Source organism: Budorcas taxicolor, chromosome 3 (assembly GCF_023091745.1).
Source record: "Budorcas taxicolor isolate Tak-1 chromosome 3, Takin1.1, whole genome shotgun sequence".
NCBI lineage: Eukaryota > Metazoa > Chordata > Mammalia > Artiodactyla > Bovidae > Budorcas > Budorcas taxicolor.
Window position 1 is genome coordinate 112,276,069 of NC_068912.1, and position 24,784 is coordinate 112,300,852.

The 24,784-nt window shown below is 49.6% G+C and overlaps 1 protein-coding gene across 1 annotated transcript in view; it reads left to right on the forward strand.

The window, feature by feature from the left end:
- CSMD2 (CUB and Sushi multiple domains 2) overlaps positions 1 to 24,784 on the forward strand; it is a 678,376-nt gene that overhangs the window by 512,597 nt on the left and 140,995 nt on the right. Inside the window, exons 26-28 of the mRNA XM_052636874.1 lie at positions 10,102 to 10,304; positions 15,733 to 15,924; positions 21,942 to 22,080. Coding sequence (XP_052492834.1) covers positions 10,102 to 10,304; positions 15,733 to 15,924; positions 21,942 to 22,080 — 534 coding nt within the window. The remainder of the gene's footprint in view (positions 1 to 10,101; positions 10,305 to 15,732; positions 15,925 to 21,941; positions 22,081 to 24,784) is intronic.

Below are 24,784 nucleotides of genomic sequence, written 5' to 3' on the forward strand. Positions count from 1 at the left end.
ACTGTCGCCTCTCCTGACTCCCCGGGATGCACCTTTTTCTGGTTTACCTTCTACCTCCTCCACTCCTCATTCTGGGTCACCTTCATGGGTTTCTCTACCTCTGTTCATCCTTAACACCCTGCATCTCCAGGACCCTCTTCGCTGGGTGCTGCTCACACTGCCTACTCACTGGGTGGGTTTGTCCTAACCCACAGCCTCAGGTCTCACCCACCTGCACGCATGCTCTTGTCTTCCTGGAGAACTTGCAGTGTCCTGGGCATGCCCATCTCCCCATCCCATCCAAGTCCTTGAGCAGCCTCTCTTCTCTGCCTGACCATTCCCTTTCCTGTCACAGTCCTTGACAACCCCTTCTCTGGACACATCTTGTTCATCTCGCAAGACTCAGCCTAGCTGTTCCCTCCTCCAGGGGACTTGCCTCACCCCTCGGCCTGAGGTAGGGGCCTTCTCTTTGCCTATCTGTACCATAGTGCTCATCACACCACACTCAGGGGCAGAAACAAGCCATGTTCTTGCCTGTATCACCAGTGCCCGGCATGTATATGCACCCAGTACCTGCGATCCGTTGACTGGAAGTGTGTGTATTGGTCAGAAGGCTTGTAGAGCTGCGCTTGGAGAGTGTGAGACCATGGCTGCAGCATCTGTGTGTCTCCTGGTTCTAAACAAAGTCAGCTCTGGCCCAGGGTCCAGGCAGTTGGTCCTGTCTCTTTGGTGGTGACGGGATGCCAAAGACATAGCTGTGAGATTCCAGGGGCTGGATGTGGGTAGAAAAGGGCAATGTCCGAGCCTGTAATGAAAGAAGTATCTTCCTTAGCATATCGGACTGAAGCTGCCCCTCGTCAAGGGATACACACAGCAAGGACCGTGGGTGAGTCTGGCTGAGCTGTGGGTGTCTCTGAATGCTGATGAGCCATTCATTCATGCATTCATCAGTTCAACCAAACCAGAAGCTTAGTGTAGATGAGGCCTGGTCCTGGGTACTAAGGATACAGACGTGAAGGAGACACTAACACAACAGGTAAGGAACTCAGCAAGACAGGTGAGTAAGACAGACTGGCTCTGATACACAGGAGCACACGGAAGGACCATCCCACCAGACTGGGGCCTCGGGGAGGATATGGAGAAGCCAGTGGAAAAGCTCCCTGGCTGGAGGTGGGGTTTCTACTAAGACATGTTAGTCAGATGGTGTATTAGTTCACTCGGGCTGCTGTAACAGACTAAACAAGAACAGAAATTTATTTTCAAACACTTCTAGAGCCTAGAAGTCCAAAACCAAGGCGTGCATTGGGCCACACTGCCTCTGACAGGTCTAGAAAAGGGTCTGTGTCACTTCCCAGCTCCTGGTAGTTAGCTGCCAGCGATGCTTGGCCTTCCTCGGCATGTGGACACATCCCTCCAATCTCCGCCTCCATCTTCACATGGTGTCATCCCTGCGTCTCCTCGAAGCCTCTGTTTCTAAATCTCCCTCTCCTTTCTCTTAGAAAGGCACTGGACTCAGGTCCCATCCTACTCCAGATCATAAGTTGATGACATTTACAAAGACCCTATTTCCAAATAAGGTTACATCAACAGGGACGGGGGATTGGGATTTGAACAGGTCTTTTGGTGGGAGACCATGCAAGCCACTACAGGTGGTGTGAGGGAACATGCAGGTGTTGGAAACAGCTGGGCAGCAGGAAGTCCCCAGAGCCAGAGAAGGAAAAGAAATGCGTGAAGACTGAGAGGAAGGGGAGGAGGCAGTTACCCCGTAGGAAGCCTGCCTGTACTCTGTAGGCAAAGGCGAATGGCTGGTCAGATACACGGTCCAGAAAAACCAGCTGGCCCTGGTCGAAAAGGTGGACTGAAAGGGCAGCGAAGCATCTGGGTGCAGGAAGGCCAATTACTAGCTTGTGTGTGCCTGCCTCTATGACACCGTTCTCTCTCGCTCTCCCAGTCATCTTCCTGTCTCACTCCCCCTGTGCTTTGCTTTTCTTTCTCCAAAACGGCTTCAAAGACATCTCCTCCTTGAAGTTTCCCTTGCCTCTCTCAATTAGGAAAAGACAACAAAAGGCCTTTGGTGCCAGACAGATGTCGTTTGAATACCACCTCTGACCCTATGAGTTGTTTGATGCACCCCTGGCCCCCAGCAAGTCATCCCAGTTAACCCCTGGGGACTCTAGTTCCCGCCTCAGCAAGACAGCAAAAAACGGGCTCCAGCGCGCAGGCTTGCCATGAGCACGTCAGACAATATGCACGAAGTACTTGGCACGTAGATTTCCAGCACAGGATCAGCTCTCTTCTTCCTCCGGTTATTTCGATGGCACTTTATTTATCCCACGCACTTAGCACCTCCTGCACGTATTATTATGTTGTGTGTGTCTCTTTCAATAAACAGCGGCAGCCTCCAGGGCAAAGACACAGCCTTCCACGGTTTGGCAGCTCTCAGCCCAGAGCGTGATGTGCATGCCCCTCCCTCTTCCGTGCCGGTGTTGTGTCTGAGGCCCAAAGAAACAAGTGCACAAACGGGCAAGGCGTCAAGATGAAGAAGGATCACCTTCCCACAGCTTGGTGGGCATGGGATCCCCAGATGATTTTCAGTACGGAAGAAGCCAGGAGACTAGATGGTCACCTGCAGGGGGACTGCTTAGGCAAACCCAAATGTCTGCTTGGGTCCAGAAGTACCCTTATCAACAACAACCTCTAATTAGCATTTTATTAGACTTGGGTTTCTATGGGATGAAAAATGTCTTCAATAAGAGTCTTAATACATGCGGTTGGCTTGGCCAAGCCCCTGACTAGCTTCAAGGATGTATCATGAAAGAGGTCACCAGCACCTGGAGTAGCCCCTGAGCTAATTTCCCTGCATCCGATGTTGTGCTTACCAGGCTGTTCTTACTCGGCCACAGGAGTGATCTTCAAATGTGAATGGGACCTTGGAAGGCCTCAACTTAACATCCTTCCATGACATTCCTTCATCCATTGAATAAAATCTAACACTTTCTCCAACCCACAGGCCCCAGCAGACCTGGCCTCTGCCTGCCTCTCCTGGGCCAGGGACAGCCTTGATGGCCTTTCTGCTGCTCTGATGCTCCGAGCTGCTTCCCTTTCGGAGCCTTTGCCCGTGCTGCCCTTTATCCACTGAAAGCATCCTCCCACCTCTTGCCCTGGGCAGCTCATCACGTGACTGCCTCCCTTTGAGCCTTTCCTCTTCCTTAAATGTCACTTCCTTGGAGAGGTCTTCCCCGCCAGCCTGTCTAACCCGATGACTCTAACTCGGTGCTCCGCTGCTTCCTCCATTTCGTGTGCCATCAGCCGTTCTGATGGGGCTGTGTGGGTGTGCGGGAGGACTGCCCATTTCCAGAGAAAACTAGAAGAGGGCACCCTGTCTGTCCTCTTTGCCTTTATCTTCCAGCACCCAGCATCCAGGAAGTGTTTACATAAACAAAGGCAGCAAGAGGTCTGGAACTTCAGTTTCTCTCCTCTCCGTTGCCAAGCAGCGTGGCTTCTGCTTGCAAAGGACCTCAGGCCCCTCCTCCGCCTTGGGTCTCCTCCTCTAGCCTCTGTTGACCTCATCAATGCCAAGCCTTTGACTTTGTCTGATTATCAGACCAGTTAAGCTGAATGCAATGAACTGGCACTTTTAATTCCAGGTCTTGCATATCAGCCCCTTAACCTTATGTCTGGTTCACATGTAAACTATTGATCACCGACGGGGCCAGGCCTGACTTTCGGCACAGCCTCTTCCTTCTGAAGGTGCAGGTGGTGTTGTCGGGGGGAAAGAGAGCAAGTGCCAAGCTCTGACCTGGTCTGTAATTATAGAATGTGGTTCTGGCTTGCTCTCTGGCCAGCCCTTGACCTTAAGTGAGTTATTTAATTTCTCAGAACCTCAGTATTCTCATTTTTAAAGAGGATGTGATGCTACCTACAAAGTAAAGATACCCGTGAGGACTAGATGGGATCAGCTGAAACTGCCTTGGACACAGCGGTTGTTGTATAAATACATTTTCTTTCATTTCTGCTTAGTCTCCGTAGTCTCTCTTTTCACACGTCCCATCAGTCTGGCCCCCGTGAGGCTTCATTTATTGATTCTTCAATTCACTCACTCATTCATTCCATTATTCACCCTCAGGGACCTCAGTCGGTCTCTACCCAGAGAAGGATGAAACCCAAACTCTGCCAGCTAATCCTGGGGTCCCTCTCAGTCCAGCTCTGTCCCCATGACATCCTCACCCCGCCGGAAGTCCAGTGTGGGAGTCCCCGTTCTTCCCAGGCACCTTAACCTCCCCTCTGGGTCTTGTTTGTGTGACTGCATCCAAAGAAGACACCCTCCCTTTCACGCCACCCAGACTGCTAGCCTCATCTCCTCCTCCATCCCCTGACACGCCTGGTCCGTGAGAACCTCCCTCCCCTGAGAACGTGTCGCAGCACCACACGGCCAGCACACGGTCTGCCCCGGTGGGTGGTGTCGATTTCCCAGGGCATCACGGACCACTGAGGAAGCAGAGAAGCCGGGGGCAGCTCAGCACAGCAGCGAGGACACTTGTCTGCTCTGCCTGCTGGGGGGCTCCTTCTCCCTTTCAGCCAAGTGTGGGGCCCCAGTCTGCCGACCTGCTGCCCGTGAAACACCGTGAAGAGAAGCCCCTCTGTCTTCACTCCGTCAGAAGCCCTTGGAGGGGAGGCCTGCCAGGGGGCCTAGAACATGGCCATTGAAGAAATCCCCACAGCTCTGGTACTGAGGAAGCTCCACTTGTGCCTATGAAAGGGTTTATCTCGGAAATCCAGGAACTAGCTTGAATCCTGCGGGAACTTACACCAGAAACACACACACATATCCAACAACAAATACGTAACTGGTAATTAGATTCTACTCACAATGGAGCTGAAAACTGAAAAAATGAATTTAAGAGGAAGAGTACAAAGGGGAAAACCGTGAAGCCTGACCAGAATACATAAACTAAGCCCTAAATAAGTGAGGGCGTCTACAGTGTTCTCGGCTGGGAAAATAAGTAAGGATAGCAATTTGCCCAAATCCATCAACAAATGTGTGCAGTTTCAATGATAGTATTCATGGGATTGGGAGAAACTTGAAAGGGTAAATTTGGGAAATTAGCTAAGAAATTTGAGCGGGGGAGGAAATATGAAGGGGAGCTTGCCTTGTAAGAATTATCAAAATTGAGACTGAAAACTGAGGTCAGCCAAGGAGCTGTGCTCCAGGCACCTCAAGTTGAATTCTGTTTCGGCCGAGAAGGGAGCCCAGGAAGGGAGAAGAGTCTAGACTCAGACCCCATGGTCCAGGTTTCAAACCCACTGAGAGAGCTAGCCCGGATACCCAGTCACGGGTGTTCTTCATTCAGGTACTCATGAGCATCCTTGAAAGGGTCAGACCTAGCCCAGGTAGTAGGGCTACCATGGTGAACAGGACCCACACACGAAAGTCATGTTCTTGTTGGGAAGAGGGGTGGTGAACAAATCAACAAACTAAGGTTAGTTCAGCTCAGTTCAGTCACTCAGTTGTGTCCGACTCTTTGCGACCCCATGAATTGCAGCACGCCAGGCCTCCCTGTCCATCACCAACTTCCTGAGTTTACCCAAACTCATGTCTATCGAGTTGGTGATGCCATCCAGTCATCTCATCCTGTTGTCCCCTTCTCCTCCTGCCCCCAATCCCTCCCAGCATCAGGGTCTTTTCCAATGAGTCAACTCTTCACATGAGGTGGCCAAAGTACTGGAGTTTCAGCTTTAGCATCAGTCCTTCCAATGAACACCCAGAACTGATCTCCCTTAGGATGGACTGGTTGGATCTCCTTGCAGTCCAAGGGACTCTCAAGAGTCTTCTCCAACACCACAGTTCAAAAGCATCAATTCTTCAGTGCTCACTTTCTCCACAGTCCAACTCTTATGTCCATACATAACCACTGGAAAAACCATAGCCTTGACTAGACAGACCTTTGTTTGTAACAAATACTAAGAAGGAAGTAAGCTGAGCATTTAGATAGAATATGGAAGAGGTTACTTTGGGTAGGTAGCCCATTTGGGAAAATCATGAACCTATAACCCTTGAAAAGTTGAACTACACAACTTCTGAGAAAATTAATTAAAGTTTTGCTTTTTAATCATTGGGAGAAGAAGAGGGTTTGCCCAAGCCTATCATGACATTTAGTATCCTTAAGGGAAAATATTAACATACTTGATTACATAGAATAACTCCTATACCATAAAGGACACCACAAGCAAAATTTAAAGGAAAAGGGGACACCAGATGCTAGGAAAAAATGTTAGCAACAAATATACAAAAAGGACTATAAGGATAATAAATATTTAAAAATTATAATGTGTGAACAGAATTTATGAAGACAAATAACTCAATTAAGATGGATAAGAGGTGTGAATATGTACAAATGACCAATAACTATATGCAAAGAGATGCAACCTTACTAAATTATCTAAATTTAAAACTCTAGTGCAATTCCATTTCAGTTTAGCAGATGGGCAAGTATTTTAATATAGAATATATTTACATTGTAATATCTGATGTTTGTAAGGGGAAGTTTAGAGAGAAGAGTCGTATGAACACTGTTCAGTGGGAATGTAAGTTGACACAATTACTTAAGAGAATAATTTATCAGGTTTTTTATTAATAATTTTAAATATATACCCATTCACCCCCAAATTATTCCTACAATCCAACTGAAATCTTAACATAAATGAAAAACACTGCATAAAGATGGGTATGTTCCTTGCAGTATTGTATGAAATAGTGAAATATAGCCATATACCTTTCTATAGGAAAAAAATAAAGCAGATGTAGCTCTCTATTATATAGTATGACGTGAAGAAAGTTAACTGTGTAAAATATCGTCCCCATGGTGGGGGGATGTAGCCACCTTGAAAAAAATCTGGAAGAATGTGCTGCAAACCTAAAATCACATGGAAAGTTCTAGAGAACAGATTGGTTGATGTGAGACTTTTTAAAAATTCAGGGCATCTGTATATTGTTAGCCTTTTTCTGCCTCAAGCATGTCATATTTTTATCATTTTAAAAGACAGTTTTAAACAGATACAGTGATAAGTGGGGAGAATCTCTGGTGACTCGGTGGTAAAGAATCCATAAGCAAATGCAGGAGACCCAGGTTCAATCCCTGGGTTGGGAAGATCCTCTGGAAAAGGAAATAGCAACCCACTCCAGTGTTCTTGCCTGGGAAATCCCATGGACAGAGGAGCCTGGCAGGCTGCAGTCCCTGGATCACAAGAGTCTGACGCAACTTCGCAGCCAAACCGTCAACAGTGATGAATGGATTGGATCCTGGAACAGAAGGACATCAGCGGCAGCGCTGAAGTCCAGATCGAGCCTGGAGTTGCGATCACAGTAACGTACCTGTGTTGGTTTCTTAGTTGTGACAATGTACACAGGGAAATGTAAGATGTTAACAGTGGCAGAGCTGGTGAGGGGTCTGTAAGAATTCTCTATGTTATCTTTGCAACTTTTTTGTAAGTCTAAAATTATTTCAAATTTAAAAAAAAATGATTAGGAGAGAGAAACAGAGAGACAGGCTGGTATCCAAGTTTTACTCTGGGATACAAAGATGTAGGCTCACCCTTGCCCCCACTGCATCTGGACCAGCTTCCCAAAGATGCTAACGTTACCTATGACCTTTGCTCCCCACCACACACTTTTTTTTAAGACTTAGATTTTTAGAGCAGGTTTAGGCTTCCAGGCGGCTTGAGTGGTAAAGAATCTCCCTGCCAATGCAAGAGCCACAGGGGATGAGAGTTCAGCCTCTGGGTCGGGAAGATCCCATGGAGAAGGAAGTGGCACCCACTCCAGTGTTCTTGCTCAGAGAATCCCACGGACAGAAGAGCTTAGTAGGCTGCAGTCCACGGGGCCGCAAAGGGTCAGACACGACTGAGCGACTGAGCATGCAGAGGTGCACAGAAAAACTGAGAGGAAGACACAGAGATTCCCCACTGACCCTCTGCCACACACATGCACAGCTTCTCCCGTTATCAGTATCCCCCATCAGAGCGGCGCATTTGTTACAACTGATGAGCCTACACTGGCACATTATTATCACCCAAAGTCCATCGCTGACATTAGGGGTCACTCTTCATACCCATTATTCTAAAGGTTTGAACACATGTGTAATGACATGTACCCACTATTATAGTATCATAAGAGTATTTCCACTGCTCTAAACATCCTCTGTGCTCACAAGTTCTTCCCCTCTCCCTGACCTAGCCTCCGGCAGTCCCTGATCTTTTTGCTATTTCCATAGTTTTGCCTTTTTCAGAGTATTCTATACTTGGAATCATACAATATGTAGCCTTTTCAGAATGGCTTCTTTCACTTAGTAATATGCATTTAAGGTTCCTCTATGTCTGTTCATGGATTCATAGCTCATATCTTTTTAGGGCTGAAAAATATGCTGTTGTCTGGATCTCCATAGTTTATTTACCCATTCACCTACTGAAGGACATCCTGGTTGCTTCCAGGTTTTGGCAGTTATGAATAAAGCTGCTCCAACAACAGTGTGCATGGTTTTGTGTAGAAATCAATTCTCAGCTCCTTCGGGGAAATACTGAGGGGCACAATACAATCCAGAGATCATACGGTAAGAGTATGCTTAGTTTTGTAAGAAACTGCCGAACTATCTTCCCAAGAAGCTGTACCATTTTGTCTTGCCACCAGCAATGATGAGAGTCCCCGTTGCCCCACAGCCTCATCAGCGTCTGTCAGTGTTCTGGATTCTAGACTTTCTAATAGGTGTGTAGTGGTATCTTACTGCTTCTGTTTTCATTTGCATTTTTCAATGACCTGTGACGTAGAACATCTTTTCATGTGCTTATTTGCCATTTTTATTCATATATCTTTTTTGGTGAGGTATCTGGTAAGGTGTAGCCCATTTTTAATCATATTATTTGTTTTCTTACTGTTAAGTTTTATACATTTGACTCTCCATATCTACATATTCAAGATCCACAGATTCAACCAACCTCAAATGGAAAATATAGTAAAAAAAATAAATAAATAAAATAAAATCCAGAAAGTTCCAAAATGCAAACTTGAATTTGCCCTGCACAGGCAACTATTTACATGGCATTTACATTGTATTAAGTATTGCAAGTAATCTAAAAGTTTTCAAAGCACACAGGAGGATGTTCTATGCAAATACTAGGCCATTCTGTATGAAGAACTTGAGCATCCTCGGATTTTGGCATCTTGTTATCTTTTGCAGAACAGCAATGTTTAATTTTAATGGTCTGCCTTATCACCTGCTTTCTTCATGGATCTTGTCTTTGGTGTTGTATCTAATATTATATCATTATAATCGAGGTCATCTGAGTTTTCTCCTATGTGATCTTCTCCGAGTTTTACAGTTTTACGTTTACATTTAGGTCTGGGATCTATTTGAGTTCATTTTTGTGGAGGGTATAAAGTCTGTGTGTAGATTTATTTCTACACGTGGATGTCCAATAGTTCCAGCACCATTTGTTGAAACGGCGCTCTCTGCTCCATTGTATTGCCTTCGCTCCTCTGTTAAGGATCAGTTGACTATATTAATATGGGTCTATTTCTGGACTTTTGATCTATTTGTCTGTTATGTCACTGACATCACACTGTCTTGCTTAATGTAGCTCGCTAACAAGTCTTGACATCTGGGAGTGTCAGTTCCCCAGACCTGTTCTTCAATACTGTGTTGGCTCTCCCAGGCCTTTTGCCTCCCCATATAAACTTTAGAGTCAGTTTGTCAATATCCACAAATAACCTGCCGGGATTTTGACTGAGTATTTGTTTTCTCCCTGACTTTGCCTTCTCAGCATCCCTTTCCAGACTAGACTCAGGAGTGAGGTCTGGGGACTGCTGTGTAGAGTTGAGGAGATGGAAACAGGAGGCTCCATAATAAGAAACCAGATGCACAAAATCTAGCCTCCCTCACTCTTGTCCCCGTTTCTAGTGACCCCCAGTGGGCAGAGCAGTCTAGATGGAAGCTGAGAGCATAGCTGCCGGACACCGCTTCCTATTCCTTCCTGCAAGTCTTTCTTCGGTGTATGACTTGCCCTGACAGGAAACCACTGGAAAGAAGGGGCTGAGCCCTGTGTGACCACCTGCCTCTTCTCTCTATGCAGGCTCCACTTCCTGGTGTTCGACACAGAGGAGGTCCACGATGTTCTGCGCATCTGGGATGGGCCGGTGGAGAGTGGGGTCCTGCTAAAGGAGCTCAGTGGGCCGGCCCTGCCCAAGGACCTGCACAGCACCTTCAACTCCGTTGTTCTGCAGTTCAGCACCGACTTCTTCACCAGCAAGCAGGGTTTCGCCATTCAGTTCTCAGGTCTGTGCCCACCTTCCACCACCTGCCTCCATCAGTCCTGCCTCGACTCCCCGTCCCCCTCCCTCAGGTCCCCTCTTTCCACCATCTCTCCACTCGGGTAAAGATGTTTGTTGAGCATCTGCTCCGTGCCTGGTTTATGGGCATTGCTGGTACTAACATCCATGCCAAGCTTACTCTAAAGAGAAGACAGGCAGGCGAATAGACGCTGACATGCCAATCGACGAGTGCGTGGAGAGAGAAGTGTGAACTACAGTGGTCACCTTGGAACATCAAGGAAGTTGTTCCAGGAAAGACGATGCTCAAGCTCTGACCCAAATGATGAGTAAAAGTTACGGAAGAATAGACAGTATTTCAAGGAGAGCGTGGTCAGTTATGACGTGGGTGTAGAGTTGCCGTGGAGTTGGACTTGCAGGATTCCTGGGTCCTTATAAGATGAGTAAGAGAGAAAAGGGCATCTTGGGTGTGAAGGGCATGTGAAGAGGAGCAGAGGCAGGATCGTGGGCTCCAGATGTCGAGGGTTGTCCTTGGCTGAAACCTGGAGTGTGTGGAGGGAGGCAGGGCAGGAACAAGCTGACAGTGGTTGGGGCGCAGTCACGGAAGAACTGACCTGACACACCCCACTCTCTGATTCTTAGTTTAGCGCAGGTCTCAGTAGGGACTGGGAGCCAAATACGAGTAATCTAAATTCAATTACTTATGTACTGCGGTAGCCAAGGATGGAGGAGCGTCACAGAGAGCTACCAAAAATGGGCAGTGCTCAGACATCTGAGTCCCGATAAGAGCTCGCGTCTGTGCTGGTCCTGCCTCGCCTGCGATGCATCATCCCGTATCCTCTGAAGCGCCTCTTCCATCACTCACCTGCCTGCACGGGTGACTCCGCCTCTGCCTACGCTTATGTTTAGTATACAGCAGCTGTCTCATTACCGTCTCCTTACTCCACGGTGGGTGTGAGGGGGTGGTTTCCACGGTGATGGCCAGAGCAAGGCTGTGTGGCACCTGGGCCGTGGCTTTGCCTCCACTTTCTCACCTGGTAGATAGATCAGCTAAGGGTGGTTGGGTATATCTCTAGCACCAGTAAGACTGTAATGGTATTACAGAGCCTACTTCCAGCTCTTTTAGGCATCTGTCTTCCCCATGGAGACCAGCATTTAGCAATGTGGGGTGGGAGGCTGGCACACATGAGGGTCTCCAGGACCATGTTTCTATGTACTCAGTAATTTGCCCACTTAACATTCACGCCGGCTGCCAGCCTCATGAGAAATAGCTCCTTGTGGGATTCACTGGGAGTCTTCTTACTGGGAAGCCAGCACCCACTTATCCAGGGAGAGGAGGGCCCCTGGTGATCACCCAGTAACACCAAACTGACCTAAGATTAGAGTCCCGCTGTGGGGCCACAAGAGTCATTTTAGATAAGCATTTCCCAACATCTGTCCCCATGAGGTCCATGGACAGTTCACTGGTATTGAAGAAAAAGGAAGCCTGCCTGATCAAATATGTCAGGAAGGTGCTTAGGTTGAGGCAGACCTGAAGAGATTATCTGTAATTTGGAGCCTCCGAGAACATCTGTTCTGCTAATGCAGATGAACTCGGAAGGTGTCGGGCAGGCCACAGTTCTCAAACATGTTTAATCGTGTGCGACTTTTTCTAAGGCTATCTCAAAAGACTAGCATTTCATGAAACAAACTTTTGGAGATTGCTGGCATACGCCATAGAAAGCTCTCCCAGCAGCAAGGCAAGTGGAATGCTAAGGAGACAGCTCAGTCCATTCACTGGGGAAAGGAGAATTAGGAATAATTAAGCCAGATATGTATTTTCTCTGTGTTGAAGCTGATGGGTATGGTTTTGCAAAAGGCCCATCACTGTACTGGCAGATTTCCCCCACGGATTTGCGATATCTGACCTCCAGCGTGTCTTCAGGCTTGCCACACGGGCTGGAGTCCCTGGGCGCCGTGAGCCATGCCTGCACCCAGCAGCTCCAGCTACTTTCTCACGCACTGCTCAGCTCATCGACGCTCTCTTCCTCCTTCATGGTTCATCTCAGATGCCACTTCTTCCTAAGCTCCCCACTCAGAATAGATTGCTGTCACTCCTGGACCCCCAGCACTTCTGTTTCTTCAGCACATTGCCAATTCTAGGCACTCGGCCTTGCTGGGGACCTGGCCACCTACTTGCCAGCCCACAGGAAGCTCTTAGGGGGTGGGGGCCGCCTTGTGCCCCTCATCAGACTCCTGCAGCAGGAGCCCACTCACTACTCAATGGACCACTGGGTACATGAAGACATGAACAAATGGATGGCTTTCTCTTAACACAGGGCTTCCCTAGGCAAGTCACCCTGAGTATCACTTAGATCCACAAAGAGAGGAGTGGCAGAACTACCTGGTCTAGGCTCCAGCAAGGCCATGCCAACCTGGCCTGGCGTGCTGGTATACCCGAGGTTTGGGAAAGGTCACCTTCCCTGTTGCTGTCATCACTTAGCAAATACCAGCACTGCTCTAGGGAAGAGGGAACGGCTAACCCCACGTTAACGTTATCGTGTGTGTTTGACAGGGGATTGTACAGAAATGCCAGGGATGATTAGTGCAGGCTTGGCTTTATTGAGTAAACACGACTGTGCAACATCTAACATCCTGTCTGCACCACATGGATCCAGCCTCTCCCTGGGGGCTTTGCTGAGCAGCTCACATTCAGGAGCATTAAAGGGAGAAAGTGAAAATGAAGAAAAGGTGAGAGGGAGCCCTGAAGGAGAGGCACGCATAATCACGGCCATCTATAGAGCCAGCACCACCCTAAACTCTCTGCGACGTTGTCTCTTATAATTTTCACAAAACCCATAAAGCACGGGCATCATTATTAATCCATGTTGTTGCAGATGTGGGCTGTGAGGACCAGAGAGGTTTCTCACACAAGGTCATCTAGAGTTAATAAGTAGAAGAGCCTGGGTCAAATTCCCTGTGTCTGATTCCGAAACCTAGGCCCTTAATCATCGCACTCCATTGCCTCCCCTGTATGGTCAGAACAGTGAGCTATTTTTCTTCCAGAGAATCATTTACATGTATATGTTGTAAAGCTGGAGTTGAAAGCTAAGTCTGTTTTTAATTGGGAAGGGAGAAGATTGGTTCTTGTTTGGCTTTATAAATAAATTCAGTAAGTGTCTGATGGTGATGGTTTGTTCATTTATTTATTCACCCAAGAAATATTTACGGAACACCACTGTGTGCTGGGTACCACTCTAGGCCCTGGAGATACAGCAGGCAGCAAAACAGCCAAGGTCTCTGTTCCCATCGTAATGCACAATGAGCTACAATAAAGAGGAAAACATGTGAATTAGCAAGATGATTACAGGTTGTGCTATGAAGGGAACACAGCATGGTGATATGACAAATTTGATGGAAAGGGGTTAAAGGGTCAGCCCAGAAGAAGGTGATCAAAGAAGCCTGTCTGAGGAGAGGATGTTGGAGCTGAAAACTGAATGACAAGACAGAGCTGGCATAGAAAGATCTATGGCAAGAGCGTTCCAGGCAGAAGGGGCGGCAGGTGCAAAGGCCCTGGGGGCAGGGATGTCGGGGAGAGAGAGCACTGAGCTGGCTGTGCTGGAGGGAGATTTTACAAATGTGGGTGAAACACAGCGATAGCAGATCGTTGAGGGTGTTAATGATTAAAGCTGGATCAAAGCAAAGGACAGGTTTTAATATGTGCTTTCGAAAAAGGAGACTAAGGTACCATAAACCAGGAGTCGGCAAGCTTTTTCTGTATAAGTCCAGGTGGTACATGTTTCAGGCTTTGTGGACCACGTGATCTCTGTCTTAACAACTCAACTCTGGCATCAGAGCATGAAACCAGCCATAAACAACATGCTCACAAGTGAGCACCCCTGTGTTTCAGTGAACCTTTGTTTGCAAGAACAGGCATGCAGCCAGATTTGGCTGTAGGCCTCAGTTTTTTGTGTACTGTCTTAGACACTCCAACTCCAGCACCTGCCCACGCAATCCTAGATCTTATAATTAATGGTATCAGTGTGTACAGTTGCCCTGGGCTTTTGCACCGAGTAACAGAAGAGAGTGGATGCGTATCCCAGGAGATCTGGAGGACGTAGAAAGCATTAACTCTCTCTAAGGCCTCCTGGTGTGCTTAACAATTAATGTGGGGACTACCCTGGTGACCCAGTGGTTGGTTCAGACTTTGCCTGCCAATACAGGGGCTGTGGGTTTGAACCCTGATCCAGGAGCTAAAACCCCACATGCCTCATGGCCGAAAAGCGTAAAACAGAAGCAGCATTGTGACAAATTCAATAAAGGCTTTAAAAACTGGTCCACATTTTTTAAATCTTCTTTCAAAAAAGAACTACTGTGAATTTTACATTTTATTCCATAATAAATTTGTTTGTTTTCGTGTAAAAGTTATTTTTCCCAGAATTTCTGAGAAAAAATGACCCTCTAAGCCAATGACTGTATTGATCCTGCGTGCCCCAGAGTCTCCTGTTCCCAGGGCCTGCCAAGCACAGTCTATGCACTGGGACACAGGCGGGGACCCTGGAGGAGCAGGGGCTGATGCAGCTGCCCCAGAACCCTCTCTCTGGGCTTCGTCTCATACCCTTTGCTTTGGTGTGTTTTCTCACCTGCATTTTGTCCGTTTATTCCTTCGGCCATGCTTTTATTTATTTGTTCCTCCTTTCCATCATTTATTTGATGTTTGCTTTTAAAATAAACGGGCTTCTCTATATTATGCTGTCTGATATTAGGCTACAACTATCTCCCAAATTCCTAGGTCTATTGAATTTTTAAAACATTCCAGCTAGTAATGTTTATTTTGAACTCTACCATGCCACTTGCTGTAAACACCAGATTTCTCTCTGTTTCAGTCTGATGAGTGGTGGGTTGGTTGCCATGCAAGGGAGAATATGACCTTCGTCTGACCTTAGTCACTCCAGCATCTTCTCAACCACGACTCAGCGTGCAGGCAGGCCAACTCCCAAACTCCCTTGCAGACCTTTCTGATTGCATTATTAGAGTTTATTCTTAATTACCTTGTCACTCCCTCATACGGACCATGTTAGCGACATTTTGCAGAATTAGAAAGCTCCCTGTAACAAGGCTTATGTCGTTAAATCAAATTGAACTCAGTCCTACTGCCGTGGCAGGGCAGTCATGCTTAACTCGTAGCATAGTGTCTCATGATAGACGGACGATAGTGATGGTGAAGTTACGGGTAGAACAGGTGATGGGCAGGAGCAGTGGTGGAGGTGGCAGGAACGGGCGTGAGAACAGAGGTGGTGGCATTGCTGCTGCAGCTGCTGATACTGGCAGGAGGCGATGGAAATTCTGGCAGAGACCTTGGGGATGGAAATGTGGCGTCAGTGAGCATGGTGAGCTGGGAGCCTCGCTGTCTGGCAGACACCTAAGCAACTTTCTCCTCTGTTTTCTTCTCCCAGTGTCCACAGCAACATCCTGCAATGACCCTGGGGTCCCCCAGAATGGGAGCCGCAGCGGCGACAGTTGGGAAGCCGGCGACTCCACGGTGTTCCAGTGTGACCCCGGCTACGCGCTGCAGGGAAGCGCGGAGATCAGCTGCGTGAAGATCGAGAACAGATTCTTCTGGCAGCCCAGCCCGCCGACCTGCATCGGTAGGGAGCAACTGCAGTGTGACCCCCGCTTTCTGGTCCCACCACTTGTATCCTCCAGGTCTCCCAGCCCCTTAAGTGGCAGCTGCATTTGGAGTCTGTCCAGGAGAGTCAGAATAGCTGAAAGTTGCAGAAGCCTCCACATTTACTCTGCTTTGCCTGCATATGTACAGACACACACACACACACACACACACACACTCACAGTCATACATTCACACCCTGTGTCTGTGCGTGTGCTGTGTGTGCTAAGTCACTTCAGTCGTATCTAACTCTTTGTGGCCTTATGGACTGCAGCCTGCCAGGCTCCTCTGCCCATGGCATTCTCCAGGCAAGAATGCTGGAATGGGTTGCCGTGCCCTCCTCCAGGGGATCTTCACCACCCAGGGATCAAACTTTATGTCTCTTGCATTTGCAGGTGGGTTCTTTACCACTAGCACCATGTGGGAAGCCTCACTCACACTCTACACGCTACAAATTCTTTCCACTTCAAAATGGTCCCCAAATTTTCTGTTTGTCCCTTTTCTCCTGGCCCAATCCATATAGACTGGGAGGAGGACCATGGGTCACCTTGGGTAACAAGGGTCCCCAGGTTCTGAAATGACCCTTCTATTACCTGAAGCACTGGGAGGGCACTCACAGGCCTGGATGTAAAGGGAAGACCTCTGCTCTTCTTCTTTACAAGGAAATGATTGCTTACCTGGCTTTTGGTTCTCCAGCTCTGTCCTTAACCCTTAGATTTCCCTACTTGACAGGTGAAGAAGTGGAGGGTCTGCAGTGTGTCCAAGGTCACGTAGCTCGTGCAGGTTGGGGCCTGAGTAATCAGTCCTGCTCTTTGGCTCCTGAAGGCTGGGAGGAGGAAGGAACTTGAAAGGAGAGGAGGACAGGAAAGAAAGAGAAATCGATAGAAACAGACATTCCAGGGCCACATGGCTCTTTTCCTCAGGCAAAACACAGAGTGTAGCTCTGTACTGTGTCCCCAATGGATGGTAGGTGAGAACAGGAGTCCTGGGCTCCTTCCTGCATGCAGCCCCATACTGGATGTTTCCTCACCAACCTCGCTTAGCTTTCCCTGCAGCTCTCTGCAGTGAGCACCATCCCCTCATCTTACAGTAGAGGAAACTGAAACTTGAGAACTTTGAATATCTTGTCTCAAATCAGAGCCAGGATACGGCAGTGCCAAGAGTCACCCCCACATCAGCCTGAACGCGACGCCTTTCACGCTGCTGACCCCCACCCCAGAGTGGTTTCCAGGGACTTCCTGAGATGCTCCCCAGCAGTGCCCACACCAGTGATGCCCAGCCCCCTCTTTGCATGCAGCCTCAGTGGGAGGTGCTGTCCAGGCAGCTGAGGACTGGCCTTTGCCGGCCGTGCCCTGCGGCCTGGCGTCGATGGCGAGCACTGGGTGCTGACCCTCGGTGCAGCGAGGACTCACATGGGTGTGTGTGGCAGGAGCTCAGTGCAAGTGCCGTGAACAGGAAGGCGAGGCCTGGGTTTCAGAGCCCGCTCGCTTGTCAACCGCAGCTGCGATCCACCGAGAGAGAGCAGAGGATATTGAAGAAGACAGGTCGGGGGGGCTTCGGGGCTTCGCTGTTTACTAGTTCAGTGGCTGCGGGGAAATTGCTTCAACTCTCTGACCCTCGGTCTCCTCATCTGTAAAGTGAAGGTAAACACACTTCCCTCGTGGCGTTGTGGGTGAGGCAGCACTAACCCTGACCTCAAGAAATAGTCACTTCTCTCCTGTCCTTTCTTCCTCCTTCTTCCTTCCGCTCTCCTTCCTTCCCTTCTTTGTTCCCTTCTTTCATGTTTTTTGGACTCCCTTCCCTTTCCCGAACCAGACTTCCATCCGGTGGAGGGAATTCTAATGAGGCGAGGGGGATGAGGGGGTCAGACGACCTCTGAGGCGCCGTCCAAATTCAGCCTTGTCTCAGGCTGGGATTCCTTCAGTTTGTCTTTTGGAAAAGCGGGTCCTGACACAAGGCTGCCCCGGCTGGAGCAGGGGGAGGCCCCGACCTGAGCCGGCAAGAGCAGTGCATGTGTAGCCGGCAGGGCAGAGAAGTTAATTTGGCTTTCATTACCCATTCTCCTCTGCTTGGCGTGGGGAAATGTTCCTCGCAACTAAATGAGCGTCTGCCTCTTCTGGAAACGACAAGCCCCTCCTCATTTCCAGCTCCCTTGGCCGTCTGCCAGGACGGGTCTGGCTGGCCTTCATGCCCTTTCATGATAGGGAGGAAGCAAAGGAAAGTAACAAGCATTTGTGAGCATCCTCCCCACCATAGGCGCTGGGCTGGATGTGGCTGCTGCTGCTGCTGCTGCTGCTAAGTCACTTAAGTCGTGTCCGACTCTGTGTGACCCCACAGACAGCAGCCCACCAGGCTCCCCCATCCCTAGGATTCTCCAGGCAAGAACACTGGAGTGGGTTGCCATTTCTTTCTCCAATGCATGAAAGTGAAAAGTGAAAGCGAAGTCGCTCAGTCATGTCCGACTCTTCGCGACCCCATGGACCGCAGCCCACCAGGCTCCTCCATCCATGGGATTTTCCAGGCAAAAGTACTGGAGTGGGGTGCCATCGCCTTCTCCGTGGATGTGGCTACATTTTCATGAATGAAATCACTGTGCAGTGAGTTTAGAGCTTGGGTTCTGGATTCCAGCTGCCTGGTTCAAGTCAGCTTCACGAGGACAGGCTGTGTGGCCTTAGACATTTCATACCATCTCCCTATGCCTCAGTTTCCTGCCCTGTAAAGCAGGGAATATAACAGTACCCAGCTCCTGGGGTTGTTTGGAGAATTGAATAAGCTAATGCTATAAAGCGCTTAGAGCAATGCCTGGTTCATAGTAAACACTATGTATGTCAGAGGCCTTTATAGACATTATTCTTGAAATTTTATTGTATAGATAAGAAAACAGGAGCTCAGGGAGGTGGGATAGCTTTGCCCAAAGTCACAACTAGCAGGAGGCCAGGTCAAAATTTGAACCCAGGACTGTATAATGTCAAGGTCAATGGTCTTTTCCACAGCTCTCACCCCTCGATACAGCTGGCCCACTTTTTAGCCACCTGGAGTGACCAGTGCCTGTCTCCCTGACACACCTGGCCATGGTGGTTCACAAGATCAAGCCTGGATCTGAGGGCAGAGCCTGTCTTCTGTCTCTAACTCATAGTGGGAAGTGGACAGGGCCAGAGTGAGGCCGTGCCCAGGGTTGGAAGGGAGACCTGGCTCCTGGGTCCAGCTTGGCATCCCAAGCCCAGCCCTGAGTACCGACTCGACAGGATGGGGTGCCCCTGGCTTGTCGCCAAGGCTTCATTTAGTCTCCAGCAGCTCAGCTGTCCTCCTGGCCAATACCTGGGCCTAGAAGGGGAAGGCGGAGAAGGCAATGGCAACCCACTCCAGTACTCTTGCCTGGCAAATCCCATGGATGGAAGAGCCTGGTAGGCTGCAGTCCATGGGGTCCCTAGGAGTCAGACACGACTGAGCAACTTCACTTTCACTTTTCACTTTCATGCATTGGAGAAGGAAATGGCAACCCACTCCAGTGTTTTTGCCTAGAGAATCCCAGGGATGGGGGAGCCTGGTGGGCTGCCGTCTCTGGGGTCACACAGAGTCGGACATGACTGAAGCGACTTAGCAGCAGCAGCAGCAGCAGAAGGGGAAGGGGGACTTTGTGCCCCTCAACCAGCCACACCCGAGCGGCAGGACCTGACCATCCTGCGGGTGCGGCATCCCAGGAGTCCAGCCACAGCCTTGAGAACAACTGGCCAAGAGCGACAGGGCCCATGCCAGGGTCCTGGGTTGGGAAGCAGATGCCTGACTGCCTGATATTGGGGGGCCATCACGCAGGGAGCTGGGGCAGAGCAGGGCCTCAAACCCAAATAGACTGAGAGCATTTGGGGGGTTGGTGGAAAAATAGGGGGAGCGGTTTTGAAATACGCAGATTCCCCCCATCTGTGCAAACTTACGGGAAGGAACCTCTGGGCTGTGAAGGACGGCGGAGCCTGGTAGCCCTTGCCCGAGCCGAGGGAGCACTGGGAAGATGCCCCAGGAGCTGGGACCACTGCCCCAAGCAGAGTTTTCTGCTCTTCCTGGCAGTACCACTGTGTTTCCTAGGCCGGCCTGGGCAGGGCCACACTCAGTGGACAGGACAGTGTGGTCTTGCTTTGTTAAGTTCAAGGTTTCACCCTGATCAGACAGGCCTCCAGTCTGCCCCATCCACCGAACCATCTTGTCTGAAGAAGGGTCAGTGGAGAAGAAGTGAGTGAGATACAAGACAGACTCAACTCAAGGGACCATCCTCACTCCCAGAAGTTCTTCTCCTGGGTACCCTGCCCCCGCCGGCCTGCAGGCAGGGACAGCGGCCCCCATTCCCACTGCCGCCAGTGGCTCCGAGGTAGCACAGGAGCACGGGGCCACTGATGGGCTTGGGGGCCAGACACATGTGGGTCTGAGTCTCAGAGTGACTCTGGGCAAGTTCTTTAACCTCTCTGAGCCCCAGTTTCCTCTTTTCTGAGTCAGGAAGGGTAATCCATAGCTTACCGAGTTGTTATGAGATAGAAATGAGAGATGGATCTAAAATGCTGTATGTCATGGGTGACCTTTAACAGGTGTCCACTGGAGTGTGTCTGGTACTCAAGTTGGGACTTGAGAAATACTTCCCACAAGAAAAAGCCCACACTACTCATGACCCCTCAGGTTTTCTGTTCAGCCACATTAGGACTTTACTGGCCTCGTCCAAAGACCTACCATTTTTTAAAGAGACCCTGTTGGGGATTGATCCAGCCCTTTAGGCTCACCCCTCGTAAAAGCTACACTGAGGCAGCAAAGCTTAGTTCTGGGACAAGCAAATGGCTGCTCTGAAGTCCAGTCCTGGATGTACCCTCAGTTTCCACCTCCACATCCTGCCCTGGCCCTTCTGCAGGCTCACTGCTTGCCTACTCTACCGCCAACCTTGTGGTACCCTGAGGTTTTCAGACCAAGCCATGTCTGCAGTCTCAGCAGTCTTTTCCTGTTAACATCCCCATTCAACCTCCCAACCTTCACTGTATCAGACCCTCATGCTATGGTCCAATAATCCAGCCCTTTCGGGGAGAACCAGATTCAGGATCTGGGACTTACCCCCCGCAAGGGCTCCGGATGAGCAGCTTGCTATATTCCCGGCCACCTTCCCACCACGCCCCTCCTCCCCCGCCCCCCCCCCCCCCCCCCCCGCCGCCACCTGCTGGAAAGGCCTGTCATCTCAGGGCAGGGGGACCACAGTGGACTAATTGAGGATTTGTAATATTTCCATACAACGGAGGAGCACATGCTCTCTTGGACAAAGGCCGCTGAGAAAATTGAAAGGTATCTGCAGCCTCACGCAGGTGCCAAGAGCACTGGCAGCATAGGCGCCCAGGCACCCTTGGCAGACACACATGGTTGTTTTCTGCTCCTCCTGACACCAAGTGCACTGGGATTAGTGGTAAATAACCCATAAAGCTCAACCGGAAGTGGGATCTGCTGCCTTGAAAGGAGACCGAGTATTTCATATGTCTGAAAGCCCAGTAATGGCTTCATACATGGACGAGGTCCAGTATGCCACGTGCTTGCACAGACATCTCCCGAATCTTTACAACCGCTCCATGAAAGAGGTGTTACCTCTGCAAAAGAGGAGGGACACTGAGGTCTAGAGAGGTTAGATAAACTCCCTGAGGTCACACAGCCAGGAAGTGGCAGAGCCAAGTATTTTGATGTTGTTATTTAACAGCTTAGCGAGGTGAAATCCCTATAAAATAAAATTAACCATTAAAAAAGGACATCTCGGTGGCGTTTAGTGCTCTGACAATGTTGTGCGAGCCCCTCCTTTCTCCAGTTCCGAACGGCTCCATCACTTTAATGTGAGACCTCACCCCCATGGCACACCACCCTCCCCTGAGCCCCTGGAACCAAGTTCTAACAGGCCGATCAGACACAGTCCCTCCTCTTCCAGCGCTGATGGAAAGGTGACCAGGTGCCAGGGACAGCCTCACCCTTGTCTTCCTCTCTCCTCAGCTCCCTGCGGGGGAGACCTGACAGGACCATCAGGAGTCATCCTATCACCAAATTACCCGGAACCCTACCCGCCGGGCAAGGAGTGTGACTGGAAGGTGACCGTCTCGCCAGACTATGTCATCGCCCTGGTATTTAACATGTATGTACCTTTTCCCTGGGTGGGAGATGGAGGGCTCAGCATAGGTCGGGGTGCAGACCTGGGTCCAGGTGAGGGTACATCGGGCCTCTGTGAGCAGGACTCCATTCCCGGGGAGGTGAAGGGGTCCAGAAGAGGAGAGACACCAGCATTCCCTGAACATCTCCTGTGTGCCCGGCACTGTGCGCTGTGGCTTCATACCTAGTATTCTCGTATACGATCCTTGTGCTCAGCCACTCAGTCGTGTCTGACTCTTTGCAACCCTTAGGACTGCAGTCCGCCAGGCTCCTATGTCCATGGGATTTCCCAGGCAAGAATACTGGAGGGGGTTACCATTTCCTCCTCCAGGGGATCTTCCCAACCCAGGGATCGAATCCACGTCTCCTGCATTACAGGCAGATTCTTTACCACTGAGCCAGCTGGGAAGCCCTATTTAATCCTTATGATAATTTATAAAGTAGCTATTATTCTTGATTTCTCTCTCTCTTTTTTTTTTAAACCTCTGAAGATGCCAAGATTCAGAAATGGGTCGTTTTGCCCCTGCTCTTCTGAATTCTCCCCCTCTGCTCTCACCAGCTTCTTCTACCACCCTCTCCAGTTTAGGAACAGCCCAGGAATCTCTTAGCCACTCCCCCGCCAAGCTCCAACACTATCTCCTTGGTTTCTTTTAGAAGCAAACTCTTCACAAGAATTGTCTCTGCTTTGCTCTTCTTTCCTCGCCTCTTGTTCACTCTCAAATCACTGACATCCGGTTTCTGACTCCCTGCTTCCACTGGCAATTCCTCTGCACTCCTGGCTGCCAAACCAAGCTGCACTTTCCACACTTGTCCAACCACACCTCTTTATCACTCCCTGCATCCTTCTCCTGCTTTTGCCCTTGGCTTTGTGGACTTACCCCTCTGGCTCTCCAGCTTCTTCTGCGAGTTTCTGGATTATTTCTCATGCCCCTCGCCCTGTGCCGGGCTCTGTCACAGGCCCCTCTGTCTGCCTGCCACACCTCCTCCCTGGACAAGCTCGTCCACTCCAACACTTCACTCACCTCTTGTAAACTGGAGATTGCAGTCTGCCGTCCACACAGACTCTCTTGTGGGCTGCGGGCTCCATAGCCAACTATTGAACGGTCTCTGCCTGATACCTGCAGGCTTCGTGATTACAACACATACAGAACTAAGCCCCTTGCTTCTCCCCCAGCTGATCGATATTCTGAAAATTGGGGGCGACCACACTGTCTATCTTCACTGCTTCTTCTGTTAGTGGCCAAGGCATAGAGCCTCAGCTGTGTTAACCTTAGCTTTCCCCTCTTCTCTATCCTCGCAGCTACTGTCTTGGCTGATGCCCTTGCTGCTTCCTGTCTAGATTACTGCCAGAGGCTCCTAACTGGTTCCTCTGCTCCATCTTGCCTTCTGTGCCAATCTCATCTTTAGCTCGGTGTCGGATGCTGTCACTGGAAAATGCTGAAATATGCACCTCATTTACCGTTTTAACACACAATGATATACTACTCAGCAGTAGGAGGAAATGAGCTACTGACACGTGCAGCAATGTGGATGAGTCTCAGAAATACCACACTGAGCGACAGAAGACAGACACACATGAGTACATAAAGTATCATTCCACTTAAATGAAGTTTTAGAATCAGCAAAACCAATCTACAGTGATAAAAAGTCAGTTCAGTGGTATCTTCTGGGGGTGGGGAAGATTGATTGAGAAGGCACCCCCCACCCCACCGCTGCCCGGGAACTTTGGGGGATGGTGAAAACCTTGGGTCTTGATAGACACGTGTCAAAACTGAAGGAGTGGTATCCTTAAGAGCTGATCATTTCAGCATGTATAAAGTATACCTCGGTTTAAAAACAAAGAAAGAAACAGATATATCCCTTGTTTTTTAATACTTCAAAGTCTTCCTCTTCTCTGTAAGAGGGAGACATTGTTTAGGGTTTTAATTTGGGGGTGGGGAGGAGTTGTTTGTTTGGGGTTTTTATTTTTGGTCCTGTCTTTTGAGTTTCATTCCAAACCATCTGGCCCCGGCCTGCCTTTCCCCTCAGTTCCTCAACACGGTCCTAACCCTGAGCTCCAGCCAGACTGAGCTACTCACAGTAGCCAAGACTATTTCATACTTCGTGACTTTGCTTCTGCTCATCCCCTCACTGTGACTTCCTTTCTCCTCCTTGTCCAATCACTGAGGATCTTCTAATGCCCCAACACAAACTTCACTCCCATCCTCCCTGATGAGCTTGGCACTGTGTTCCCACTAGCCTGCACAGACTTTAGACTTTGTTGTCTTCACGTCCGTCACTGCCTTCAAATCCAGAACCATCTTGAAGAAGGGATAGTGTCTGACATGCCTGCGTCCTGGGCATCTTGCACAGGGGCCGGCATACTGGGGGTGCTCAGATAAAACCCCATGGTTGCAGAGACACGGGAGCGGATGGAGGGCTTTTGGAAATGAATCCAAACTGACTCACTCCCAAACCCTTCCTCAGTGACCTTTGAAAGAGCAGGTGGAGCAACTGAACTCTGGGGGCGAGAAGGCCATACCACCCAGCCATGGGGGTGACCCTACAACTGACAGCCGTGTGAGAGGGCGCTGTGCAGGAGGGAGACCAGTGTGTGTGTGACTCCACGTCTAGCCCTCCCAGACCCCCGGTCTCTCTGCCCGCTCTATCCCCACCTATGTCCTAGATAGTAAATGGCCTCCTGTCTCTGC